General features: G+C 44.7%; 1 protein-coding gene across 3 annotated transcripts in view; it reads right to left on the bottom strand.

Annotated features, from left to right (window-relative positions):
- Nucleotides 1-252: 252 nt before the first annotated feature.
- The window catches only part of FAM78B (family with sequence similarity 78 member B), a 93182-nt gene continuing 79678 nt past the window's right edge, over nucleotides 253-13756 (bottom strand). Inside the window, exons 2-3 of one of the 3 annotated variants that reach the window (XR_011498106.1) lie at nucleotides 12316-13450; nucleotides 253-3397 (exon numbers count right to left, since the gene is read on the bottom strand). Coding sequence is in view for 1 of the 3 variants with exons in the window: in XM_070497205.1 (XP_070353306.1) it covers nucleotides 12928-13450 (523 nt within the window). In the remaining 2 variants the exon portion in view is untranslated. The other 2 variants (XR_011498107.1, XM_070497205.1) reach the window with 2 other exon arrangements.

Here is a 13756-nt window from a genome sequence, read left to right as displayed (position 1 = left end):
TCATAGACTAGGATAGTATGTCATCAAGGAGAGGGGTGAGGACCCCTTCCTGTTCTTTGCCCAATGTCATCCAGGCTTCTTTCTCATCTTAGAATTGCTTTTTGGGCCAGCTCTGATTGCAGCATTCTGCTTCAGCCTGCTGGTTTTCCATCTGCCCTCTGGACGTCCCAGAGTTGCTTGTTCCTGAGGCTTTCCCCAGGCTTTTTAGAAAACCAGGCACTGCATCTTTAAGGACAAAATTAAAGAGAAAACATACTTTGTTTTTGTTGTTGAATACGTACTGTATTTAACATCTTTTAATCCCAGAGAAGTGAAATGCAACATCTGTTTGAGTTTATGTAACATCCAAAGACTGACGACTCAGTATTTCCTATTAAAGTCATTTTTAAGGCACTCTGCAGAGCCAGCTCTCTTCTCTTCCTTCACTGGGTTTTTCTCCACACTGGAGCAGAATACCTGGTTTCTCTTTCTTCAAAGTGATACACACATGCTCATGCTTTTAACCTGCTCTTTGTCCTGACGACACCAAAAAACAGCACAATTCCAATTGGGAAACAGTAAAGGAAGGAAATACATTTGTGAAGGGCCAAGGAGGAAGGAAATACATTGCGGGGGGTGGGGGGTAAGGAGAGCGCAGAGAGGACACATGTAAGTAAATTAAATGATGGGGTGGTGGCAGAAAAGAGAAGGAGCAGAAGGGAAGTGGAACGGGGTGGGATGGGCCAGATGGCTGGTGGCCAGTGAAAAGTAGGCTACATTTCCCAGTGAGATTTAAATTAATTTAGCTGGTTCCTTCCCCCCCCCCCCCCCTTTTTTAAAGACAGGGCCAATATAAGGGAGGTATCTCAAAATGATGCAGAGTGTATGTAGGTAAGTGTGCTTGCTTGTGCTTCATGCACTTAGGAAGGGCTGATCTTAGAGATAGGTATGATTTGGGGGGCTCTCCAAAGCCCCTCCGATAAAAAATAATCTCCCTTACTGGCCCACAACTGTGCCTGAAATTCCCACCATTAGAGCCACTCCTTCGAATTAAGGCATTATCTGTAGCCCCTATTAAAACGGAAATGTCACCTGGGAGGGGTAACACTCAACTCTTTAGCACCCACTGACTGAACTGTCTGTCACCTATCAGAGAGTAGGACCCTGAGAGATGGGACATAGGGCAGGGACATTCTGGCTAATGGGGAAAGAAGGCTTGGTGGTATGGAATGCAGGAGCGGGACAGGCTGGGCAGCTGAGGGCACGTGTGAAATAGTACTTGCCCTAGGAGGTTACTAAGGGGGAAATCAGTTATCAAAAATACACACCATAGGTTTCCCTAGTGTGTGCAGTGTGTCTAACAGATTGTATATATTACAACATTCTGTGTATATATCTAATATGAAGTTCACTTGGGCCCATTAGGAACACCGTACATCTCTATGGATCTGGATGGTTTGTGTATAGCAAACACACATGTACACACATACACACATTCACTCGTACTCAGCAGTGGAAATTTCATAAGTATGAAGGATGAGATGTCTCTTCTCAGCCATTCGGGAATTGGATGCTGCCTGACTGCTGGGGAAAGGACTGGCTTGGGGCAATGTGACTCCTTCCTCTGTTATTCAACTTGACCCTCATTCAATTCAGGTGGCTCTGCAGAAATGGCCAAGGCTTGGGTTATAAAGATTGGGCAAGGGCCTTCCCATCAGGATTGGGATTTGGAGACATGAATGTCACAAAAGTGCCCTTTAAACTTTTGGAATTGGGGAGCCTGGGGGAGGTGCAGATGGAGAGGGAATCTGGCAAGGTGTAGGTTTCTGCTCCTAGAATAGCCAGAAGTCACTTGAGAGCAGCTCCCACGCTAGGTTCAGGAGCCAGTCTCAGGGTATAACCAGGGTACAACCAGGGAGGATGGTGAGGAGCCAGGTGAGACAGGTGGGACCTGCCAACTCTCCAGGGCTCTGCTCAGGTTGGTTGACCTGATGGGGGAGGTTCAGTGACAGGGAGGGGCTGGAGGAATGGGAAGAGAACTCTGTCATGCTCAGTGGCCTTTCCCATTCTCTGCACTGGAGAAAGCTGGGGAGATAAAGATGAAGGATGTGAGTGGTGGGAAGAGGCAAAGGCGAGAATACCCTAGAAGTGCTTCTCAACCCTAGTCTCACATCAGAATCATTTGGGTAACTTTTTAAAAACACCAGTGCCCAGGCTCTACTCCGAGAGATTCTGCTGTAATGAGTAGGGAAGGGGACCAGGCATGGATTTTTTAAGCTCTTCAGGTGTCTCTAATATGTATGTGGTGTTAAGAAAATGGCACCAGAGCAGAAAGAGAAGTCTAGTTCCGAGATGGTCAGGCTAGAGCTGTCTGGCTGATCCCCACCTGCAGACATGAAAGAAGAGAAGGGGAGGACTGGCTCTACAGGGGTGTGGGTGTGGAGAGGATTCTGAGAGCTTTTATCTGGACTGTCGAGCCTCTGCTGACTTGGGTGGTTTTACTGCATCACTTGCTGGTGGTTTCTAACCCTATATCTGATTGAAAATCTGGAAGGAGAGAATTTTCCCCCTTGTTTTCTGTGGCTTCAAAGAGGAATAACTCACTGTGCTCTATGGGGCCAAGAAGACAAATTCCGGGGCTGGATGCCTCAGGGATGGGAGTGGATTTTCTGCTATATAATAAATACATATTTCGTAAATAAATAAGTCAGTGAGCAAGCCAATAAATAAGCCAATAAATAAACCAATGCACACCATTTTTGCCCCCTTAGGGTGGTTCTCCCCTCACCCCACTGATCCTGGGGACATACACTTTGCCTTTGGTTACCTGAAGTCACCCAGCCTGGACGTGTAGGGGAGACAGGATTGCTTTGGTCCTGACTCTAAGGATCAGATAAATCTTAAGAGAGTGTTAACATCAGCCACCCATGTGGAGAAGGGAGAAAGAGGAAAGATACATAATCCTTCTGTTTCCCAACCAAAAGTGTAGGGAGGGAAGGCAGGGTTTGGGAACCAAGGCCGGGTCATTTTAGGTATCTGGAGTCCAGGCTGACCAGCTCTTCATCCCTGGGCAGCTTCAGTTAGAGGGTTGGGGATGAACTTGATATCTGGATGGACCCAATCTTTCACACAGAAAGATACAGCAGACACAACTCCCACTGCAACACAGCTCCTCAGGAGCCAACCAGCCAGCCCAGCCAGCCCTTGGGGAGTGCTGCATGGCACGTGGTGGGATGGGAGGGGGTATGGGTCATGAGATGGGAGGGTGGTGAGGAGACAGGCAGGATGGCACTCATTTTAATGGGAAATCAGCTGTCCAGGGCTTCAGCTTCTGGAGCCACAGCCATTGCTCATTTCCTCCTCTTAGTCTCTGCCATGTGGTTCTGCTTGCTGGGCGTGCCTTGTCCTACTAGATGACCTGTATGTGGACATGGAAACATGTCAATAAAAAGGGCATTAAGACAGCGACCAAAGAATGTCATTCCTTAAAAGCAGATGTTCATAATCTGGGCTTCATAAATAGATTTCAAGGGGACAATGACCCTGAAATTTTATGCAAAATTATGGGTACTCATTTACATATTTCTCTGTAAAGATGGTCTATAGCTTTTATGTGGTTCTTAATAAATAATTAAAATAATATTAAGAGATTCCAGATCGTCTATAGGTATAATACATCAGCAAGGCATAAAAGGATCTACAGAAATGAGTGGGAATTCCAGAGCCCCTAGGGTTTTGTTTCTCAGCATCCGAAGGCACAGGATTTGCAAGAATCACTGATTCACCAGAACCCCACAGCTTCCCCAGTAATCCTGGGCATGGTGCATACTCCAACTGCACTAAAACTTCTTAAATCCGAGTCTACATTATTCAACTTGAAGTTGTCAATTTTTCTTTGAAAAGAAAACTGTTGACAGTATTTTTTTTGGTGAGTACTTGTATATATTGCTTTATATAATAGCTGTGGTCCTAAAGAAGAAGTGGGTGAACTCAGTTTTTAAAATAAAAAGAATATTTTTGAATACATGAAAGGAGTTACTCTGAGGTAAATCCAAGCATTAGACATCCTCCTCTTTGTTCCCTGATTATTTTTTTTTCTGTTTTGTATCTTTGGATTTTGATATACTGGGTTTGCTTACAGGGATGTACTGCTATAATGATACAAGGCTTTATGATTACAGATGAATGCTGTTGCCTTTTCAGACTTTATGCATGGTTTCAGTTTTAGGAAGAAAACAAAACCCAAATTCTTATATTGATAGCCAAATAAACTGGTTCCAATCGTTTGAGGTTTTCAGACAACCCCATTATAGATACAAATGGAAACTTGATAGCCTAGAAGTCATTTCAGAAACTGTTCCTCCATTCACCCTAGCTGCCATACTCTAGTGTCAATAAATGCCAGTTCCTCTTCCTGCAATAAGCGATTGGCCAGAGGCACTGTTTGTGCTAGGCTCTGCCAGCCCTTGCTATTTTGTATGGCACAGAAGGACAGACATGGTGGGTGATGGGGGAAAGTGGGATACAATGTGGGCACACGTGTACTCATGGGTCATACTGGAGAGATGCTTGTGTGCAAAAGTCATATCATCAGGACGACTGCTTTATATGACCATTATATTCATTATATTATTCATATTATATTAATTATATTTATTATACAGTATAAATGACCTTGGGTTAGCATAATTTTTGTACAGATAATATTTTAGCCACAGGGTTGAGTTTTGTCTATCAGTTTTCCCCAAGGCAAGGCACGAGAAGCTCAGAGCTCTCTCACAAGCCTAAAAACTTTAAGGGGTGACTACGGCACTGAGAACAGGCCTTCTTCACATTTCACAGATGGACAAGTAAAGGTGAGCTGCATAATAAAGGCAATTCAAAATCAGGCTTCAGTGGTCTCAGGTCTCCTGGTCCATGAGATCATCCTGAGCATTTGAGATAGGGATCTGGCTTGGGAGTGGCTACTTCTTTACTGAAGAGGCAAAGACAAGATCATTTTTGGCTGCAGGTTTGGAATCCAACTGAGTTTAGGGCTGCTTATTCTCTCACAACAAATGCCCTATTTATTTCTGATGGACGTGCCCAAAGAAGGCATTTTCCTTTGTTTGACTTTGTGAGGGGTTCTTGGAAGCAGGCGCTTTCTTGCTGTTTCAGAAGACCCACAAATTCTTCAGGTGACATGGTAGACGAGCCCTTAGTCCCTGATATGTGTGTGTGTGTGTGCTTGCACTGCACACGAAGAGGTAGGTGAGATAGCGCCTCAGTCCCTCTTCATCTGATGTGCATATGCAGAGTCCCTGTTTCTTCCCTAATTAATTAGAAGTAATAGCTTTCCATAGTTTCTGGTACATGAGGGAGTGAAGTGGGAAATAATTTAATTGGCTGTCTTGCTTTCAAAGCCCAGTTTAATGAAATAGTTCTCAGTCTGAAGTGCATGTATTATCTTTCCTGTTATTTTTCCAATTAACATTTCATTGGATCACGTCTGTGTGGAATATTCTAATTGGCTTGAAGGGTGGGGGTGATGGGACAGGAACAGATGGAGAGATAACCAGCTGTTTCCTTCATCACCAGTGCCTGCGTATGTCTTGATGTGGTTGTAGGTTTTCCCCAGTGCCTTTCCTTAGAAGAGCTCAAAGAGATGGACAGAGCGTTGCCTTGTCACCTCACCCATCCTTGCTGAGCCCCTGGGACAGAAAGGCAATGTCCTCTCACAGGCAGACTAATGGAGCACTGGGTTCCCTGCAATGTGTGACCCCAAGGGGGAAAATGAGTGGCTCCCAAAGCTTCCTGTGAGCATCGTCTCCCTGCAGGCAGGGACTCTGTTTAGCCTGGTGCAGAGCAGACACTCCATATAACTACTTGTTGAGAGAATGAGTATCCAGAGGGATCTCATGGCACTCCCTCAGCAGCTCTTCCTCTTGTGAAGAAAACAATGCATAAAAGATGGCTTGAAGCAGGATGGGCACTGGGGTGAGACAAGCCAGGCATCTAGGGCAGACACCAAAGGGGCTCACTCTCAGCAAGCACAACGTCAGTGTTTGCACAAACCTGAGTGAATGCCTTCTTAAATTCTGCACCCTCGAGGCCTTGGTTGGTTCACCCTAGTCCCAGGCCCTGCCTGAAGCAAAGCATTCTCTGCTCCTTCCTGTCTGCTCCCTCCTCCCAGGGATGCTGGGCCTCAGACAGCCTGAGACCAGCCCCACACTCAGCTATCTCATCCTTCAAATGCTTCTCGTGCACTGTCGGAGCCCCTCACGATCCCCAGGGAGGTCTGAGTGCAGCTGGGCTGCTGCTCTATGTCTTAGCCTTCTCCCCTTATGGTTCTAATTCCAATGTCTATTTTCCCTTCTCTCAGGCATTTCTGACCGAGCACTCAGCTGTTTTAAGGATCAAGCCATGTTTTCTGGGTTAGCCAAGGACAAACAAGAGCCTGGAGGCAGAGGAGAGACTCCTGTGCGTGGCTACATGGCCTGCTGTCCAGAGGCCTGGCTTCACATTTGTCCTGATGAGAAGACTGGCAGGTTCTCTTCAGGACCACTCCCCAGTCGTACAAAATTACCTCTCTCCTCGGAGAACGGGTGGCAGGGGGCCCATCTTGGGGGAGAGGCACAGTTTGGGGTGTGGGCACAGGGGGCCTTGGGAAGCAACCCTGAGGCAAGCCATGTGGCTGTGTGGCTGGTCCAGGTGGGGCCTTGTGGAATGGGGCCACAGCAGGCAGGGTGGGCAGAGAGGGGCCATAACCAAGTATGCCTCCAGTGTGGTGAGACAGCTTGGGAGGGGCAACTTAGGAAGAAGTATTACCTCCTTTATGTGCACCTACGTGACCAAATCTATAAGGCTACCGCCTAACTGTGGAACCTCAGCCAAGACCTGGGGTATCAGAAACCGTAGGGACAGACAGGCTGGTGGAGACCCATACAGAGGTGTGTGTATGTACATATAATATACAAAAATATATATAAAAATATTTATTTATTATTATTATTTTCCCCTCTCTATTTCTTGCCTGACCCACGACAGGAAAAACGTAGCTGTCCCTGGCTGGTTTCTCTAGTCTGCTTAAACTGGCGAATCATGCTGGGATTTCAAGTCTGGCCCAGATCTGATGTTCTGCCTCCTTTCCTTTTCAGAAGGGCTCTTGAAGTTCTAGCTGCAAATTCTTCCTAGAGCTGCTTTCTACTGGGCTATGTAGTAGTTCCCTTTCTCTTCTTGTCTGCCAGGGTCCAGGCCTATCCAGCAAGGTGTCTAGGGGAAGGGAGAGCTTAAAGCCTACCACCCTCCACTGAGGCCAGGCATCACTTGGCAGGGAGAGCGGGTTTCCCTGAGATGGTTTTGGACTTCCAAGTAGGTGGGGCTTGAGGGTCTGCAACTAGCCCTGGGCCCTGTGATTCTACTGAGGTGACAGTACCTTACATTGGACAGTGCTTTAGACATTTTGGACTATTTCCAGACATCATTGCACTATGTCTTCCTGACTGTGATGTTGACTGGGCTATATTAGTGGCTCAGTTAACAGAGGAGGAAACTGAGGCCCAGATGAATTAAGTGATTTGCTCAAGGTCTCATTTACCAGCTGCGTCCAAAAGATTCAAGTCATGCTGAGGTCCTGAGCTCTGGCCTCTGACCTCAGAGCACCCAAATGAGCTTCCCTTCCAATGTGGGATAGGAGAGAAATCACCTGCAGGCACAGAGCCTGGGAAGCTGAACCCAGACTCCTCAGGAGAGCTTACTCTATCTTGTCAAAGTGCATCCAGGAATTGATTAGGGCAGCCCTGCAGACTCCCTGTCCTAGTCAGTCAGCCCTGTTCAAGGAATAGCAGCGGCTGGACAAGCAGAGAAGGATGCTTGCATTTAACTAGGGAGAGGATGTTCTGTGAGAATGGAGTAAAGGTGTGGAGCCAGAAGACTGAAGCTCCAGTCTCCAGAGCACTACTAGTGTTAGTGTGACCTTGGACAGGTCACTTGACCTTTCTCCTCAAATCCCTCATCAGTAAAATGGGGACATAAAGTGGATCTTATAGTACTGTTGAGAATAAAATAACAATGTATTTGTGTCTGTGCTATGTAAACTGTAGCATACTATTCAAACGGGAGTTATTGTTATTAATAATAATAAGGACAGAAAGGTTAGGCCAATACTAAGATTTCCTATCTTGAACACAGATCTTTTTACTCTGTGCAAAGGAAAGGAAAAGCCCTTTGTAAGCTGTAAAGCACTGTGCACCTCAAAGGAATTGTCAGGAGGACTGAGGTTAGTGATGGGATCCATCAGGGGAGGGAGCACAGCTGGCCAAGGTGAGCAATGGCACTTCATCAGCCAGATGCATTCCTATAAAAGTGTTTGAGACTGGCCAAATAACCTTGGTTGTCCTCTGGCCACTGGGCTGGCAACTCTCCTGAAGGCCTTCCCTAGGCACATGTCCTACGAGGGAAATGGGAACCAGATGTACTCAAGATCTCAAAAGAAATTAATGGCAATAGACTCTGGGGTAAAAATATCTGTGTGCGCTGAGCTTGCTCACTCAGCTCCCTTTCTATCTAAGGATCATTTAGGCTTAATTATAGAGTTCAGGCGTTCATTGGGTTTTTGATTAATTTTCTTTTCAGCTTGAAGAGTGTGTGAGTGTAGTGGGTCTGTGTGTGTGTGTGTTTACATCTTTCTTTGCAACTCAGTGGGGAGCTGGCTCTGGCAATGTTTAATTGTGCCCTCAGTTCTAACAAGAACATTCAATGTGCCAACCGGAGCTCGGAAAGCCATTGTTCCCACTGCCTCTGCCCTACGGGCTGTTCCTGCCTCATTGAGGGATGGCGGGTGGCAGGGCCTTGCTCAGCTGGGACCTCAGCTGCGGGATGCACGCTTTCCTCCTCCTTTTGTGCTTATGGTGTTTAAGGGATTCTGAGACCAGGAGAGCAGATTTCCTACTCCACTAATTACCAGCACTGTGCTAAGAGCTGCCAAGTGACAGCCAGCTCACCCACACTGCAGCCCCTGACAGGCATTTTTCTGGGCCAATCTCCCTGGGGATTACAAGATTCTCTGCATAAGGAAACAGTGTTTGTTCTCTTATTTGTAATCTGTTCACTTAGTAGACTGGTAGGGACTACGTGCCCGTGTAGGTGAAAGTGGCTTGCTTTCTCCTTTTCTTCCTTCTCTTTTGTGCCCTCTATGCAGGGAATAACTGGGGAGGCAGCACAGTATAGTATAACTGCATGAGATTTGGAGCCCAAATCCCCAGTTTGGATCCTGGCTCTTGGAATTTTCTGTCTGTGTGCCTATGGGTAACTAAATTAACCCCACTGGATCTCAATTTATTGTCTGTAAAATGGGAATAGTAATAATAATATCAACAACAACATTACACTCCTCATAAGACTGTCTGGGGATGAGAAAGTGCATGTGGAAGCCTTTTGTAAAATACTCTATAAATCATAGTTATTTTATTTTACTGCTCAGAATTGCTGTTAGAACATGATTTTGACCTATGAGATATCATTTCTAGTACTCAGAGAGAGGGAGTTGTAAAAAGGCCCATGGAATGGGAGGTGGAGAGAGGACTAGCTTCGACCTTCCCACGTACTGTGGACCGAAGCCATGCCTTGGGAATGTACGATGCTGCAAAAGGCTTGGATTAAGAGTTCCATCTCAAAACAGCTAAATAAAAGGGAATCGGGAACATTTACTTTTTGACATAATTGTAATAAGGATTTCCCCCTACTCTTTAAAGGATGGATTCAATTGTCTCTAGTGCTAAGAGAGTGAATGGCTCAAGGATGGTGACAATGCTTTGGATGGAGACAAAGAGATGACTGTGGGTCTCAGGTAAGTGTGACCGTGCTGTGACATGAGATTTCGGAAACCCAGGGTCTTCTCTTGGCTCTGCTTCTTATTAGGTATGTGACCCTCAATAGATGAAATAATTGAAATAGACATCAATTTCCTGGAGATTGTGGAAGAAAAGATCTCAAAGGTGACTAAGGAATCTATGAGCTTATGAAATGCCCTTTTCCACACAGGAATTAAAAACTCTTGTGCCACCAAGAAACCATTGGGTGTATGTGTGTTTAGAATCCAAATATAGTCCTAAAACTACCCAACTAAAACCTAATCAAGGCACCGAGTGAGCCCCTTTAAACTGATGGCATCTGGCATCAGACCCAGAGACTATTAGGGGAAGAAAGGCCTCATGGGAGGATGGTGTTGACCCCAACAGAAGTTCTAGGGTGAATTCTCTCTTGTTGGAGAGCCTTCATTTGGCAATATCTTGACCAAGTTGAAAGGTAATGATCTAAGGATCACATAAAGAAAAGCGATCCTTTCCTTGTAAAACAACTATAACTTAAAAATAATCAGACAACAGAGCATTCTGCCAGGCTGATTTCAGAACTGACTGATCCAACTATAGAGTTCACAAGAGTATCACTGACGATCATCATAATGTATATCTGCACTGTACTTTTAACTTTTACAAGCACTTTCCCATCTACTTTTCTCATTACATAATTTTCCAGAAGACTGGCCTGAGGTCATTTCTTTTAAAACTTTGAAAAGTGTGAGTTTTCAGTGAGAACAAATCCAGCTAAATCTGTTGCACCTTGTTTTACAAACACAGATACGCCTTTGAAAATGTTATGCTATATGTAAGTATAATTGTGTAAGTCATATCTTATTTTAATGGGCTGGGGGAATTTGAAAACAGAAATCTTGTATAGGATTTTGTAATGTAAATAATTCTTTTTCATTAATCTGTTGTTACAATTTTGGAATTTCAGATATCAGGTTTTCTTAAAGTGGAGCCACATGTAGATTCCAGGATCAGTATCCACTCTCCAGAATCTCCTAAGGGTGGCGTCTAGTTCAATCAGATGGAGAGACTGCTGTTCCTTATGTCAGTGTGGAAAGCGAGCAGCTTTATATTCAAGGCATGGAGCTCTCTGGGGCTACCTCTTCCATAAAAAACAAGGAAGCACGGAAAAGGACAGAGGAATCCAAATATAACAGCTGAATTATTTCTAAATGGAATGTCTCCAGGTCTTCTGAGTCACGGATGTGTCATTAATGTGCTTTTATAAATAGCTCAGCTTGCCATCAATACTAATCTATAATAGAGTAGCTGGTGTTTGGGGTGTGAGGTTAACACTACATCATTTGGAGTGAATTTGTTAACCTCCTCATGTAAAAAAAGCACCATCCTTTGGGACTAGAACCTGAAAGAAATGAGACTAAATTGTATTTTTAATAAAAGTTATAAATAAGTCCTCCTGCTTTTCTTTCTCCATCCTCAAACTCTGGCAGAAGACAGATCATTGGAGCCAACTATGGGACTATAATAACAGTTCTGAACCTCAAATTTTTCACCTCTGAAATTAGACTGGCAGTATCCATTCATAAAATTCACAGTGAGAGTTTTATAATTATTTTGCATGGGGAATCTTGAACAAGGATCTCTTTCTCTCTCTCATATATATATACACACATATATGTATGTATGTATCTCACAATTTACATCATTGAGAATAAAAGGAAAAGCTCTTTTTTGGGTGATTTAAGCTAGAAGAGCTGGGAAAATCCTAATTGTAAAGACTGAAAACTTTAAAAGTTGTATACTGGCCTGACTAAAGAAAATATGGTCTCTTATCCTTACTGGTTGGATCTTGGCAATAAAGTCTTGCTTAATGTGAGTAGCTCAGATTTTCCTTAAAGAGCTCTGAAGTGAAGTCTTATGAAGCACTTTCTCACAAATGTTCAAGCAGTTAAAGTTGAGCTTCTGTGAAATTGAGCTAAAATAAACACATACAGATACGCAATGTATGTACTGTGTATGCATAAAGGCTACAAGTACATATGCAGGTACTGCTGGAAAATCTCCTAGTAATTATGCTATACGCATCCTGGCATGCCTGCCTGCATGTGTGCATGTGTGTGTGTGTCCATGCATACAAATGTACATTCCAATAATTCAGAAACTAAAAAAGACCCCAAAGAATGAAAATACTATTCTTATTTGTTGAAGTGTTTTTGAAACCCTACATGGATTCACGGCTTATTTATCTTTTTTTAAATTTAGGGCTGGTAATGGGAGCAGAATAAGCAGCTGTAAACAAAATTAGAATTCGGTTTTCACTAAAAACATGGTGAAGGCCCCAAACATCATAGCTACTGCAGAATACAGGAATTATCTATCCAAATACTGTGGCTGAGCATACTTTGAATAATCAATTTTCAGAAAGAGGTGGGTGGAAGGAACCATTGAGATTCACCATCGGTTAGTTCACATCAGCACCTTGGACAGTTCCCAAGAGGCTCCCCCTCAGAAGGGAGCCAATACCAACCTTTCTCCAGTTTTCTAAGTTTTTCTTTCACTCCAGTGAGTGTGTTGACAATCTGATGATCAGCTCATAAATGCACAGGTATTAATTTGTAATAACAACTTATTTCTTCCTCGTCCTATCACCCGTTCTCTTCACAACCTGACCGCCATTCCACCCCATTCCCCAGTACCCTCCAGTTAGACAGTGGAACTGTCTGTCTTACAAACACCTGGTATGGATGTTTTCACTCCCACTTCTAATTGGTTGGGAAGCAGCATTTGCCACAGGCACTGTTTAACTTCGTTTCCATCCCCTGCATCTCACAGGAAAGAAATGGTCAATAGTTCAGATAAAAGAATCATCCTGGTCAGCTCCAAAATATGGCTACTTGCATGGTAATCACAGCAAGTCTGTCAAATCAGTGATTTCTTTATTCCTAAAAGGAAGAACTTTTCCTAAGGATATGGTTCTACCGCCCAAGGAGCAGGCCTACTCTTCACAAGTGGCTGCATAGGCTGGCAAACCAAGAGGTCTGCTTTGGCTCAGAAACTCAGTTTGGCTCCTGCCACCCCTGGCAACCTCACTAAGTGTCTCACTGGTATGTGCTCCACACACAGTCAGGCCAGTCTGTTTCTACTTAGGAGGGATAACAACCAGAGGTGGCCCCCGCTTGGGCCTCCACATGAGGACCTGGGCATCATTGGCATTGGGTTTCACTAGTGCATTGGGGGGGATGGGTTCCATCCGGCTCAGGATCCGGGGCTGCTCCTGCTGAGTCCTGCCCACCAGCCGGGCCCGTTGCCCCAAGAGCTGAAGAGGGTCTACCTCAATGTCCACCCTCATCCTCCACTTGATGGTCTGCAGAATGATCTTCTCTTTTGTGGTGGTGTTCATGGCCACCAGCCAGGTAGTGAAACTTTGGTCCCTCTTGATCCTTGTGAGCAATGGCACATTGCTGTCACTCACTGGCACTGCCCACGTCACACTTGGGTAGAAGTTGTCATTCATGCTGACGGAGAACCTGGAGATCTTGTTGGTGGGGCCAACCAGGGTCACAGTCTCTGTGGTGTTCCCGTACCAAGGGTAGCTCACCCCATCTGAGTCACTGATGGCTTTTACTCTCCCTTCCCTCAAGTCAGGCAGCTCCCAGCTTGACCTGGCAAAGCAGAAGAGATGCACAAGAAAAGAAGAGGCCGAATAAATTTTTCAAAAGCCAGAGAGGTGCCCACCACTTACTAACACAGTGAACTTGGTCAAAATGAGAATTTCAGAGGGGAATTCATGTCAAAAAGTTCTATGCTGTGCTGTTTCAGGATTAAATGGGAACAAATCAAAACAAAACAAAAATAAAAAAGCAATACTGAAACAAGTTAAATAAAACCATAGGTGGTCCAACTGGAAGTAGAAAGCTCAAAGAGGCATTTACGAAAGCCACGAAGAGGCATCAACTTGTTGGGATGGT

This window comes from Equus asinus, chromosome 25, assembly GCF_041296235.1.
Source record: "Equus asinus isolate D_3611 breed Donkey chromosome 25, EquAss-T2T_v2, whole genome shotgun sequence".
NCBI lineage: Eukaryota > Metazoa > Chordata > Mammalia > Perissodactyla > Equidae > Equus > Equus asinus.
The sequence above is the reverse complement of the archived record's forward strand: the minus strand, read 5'-3'. Positions and strand labels throughout refer to the sequence as shown.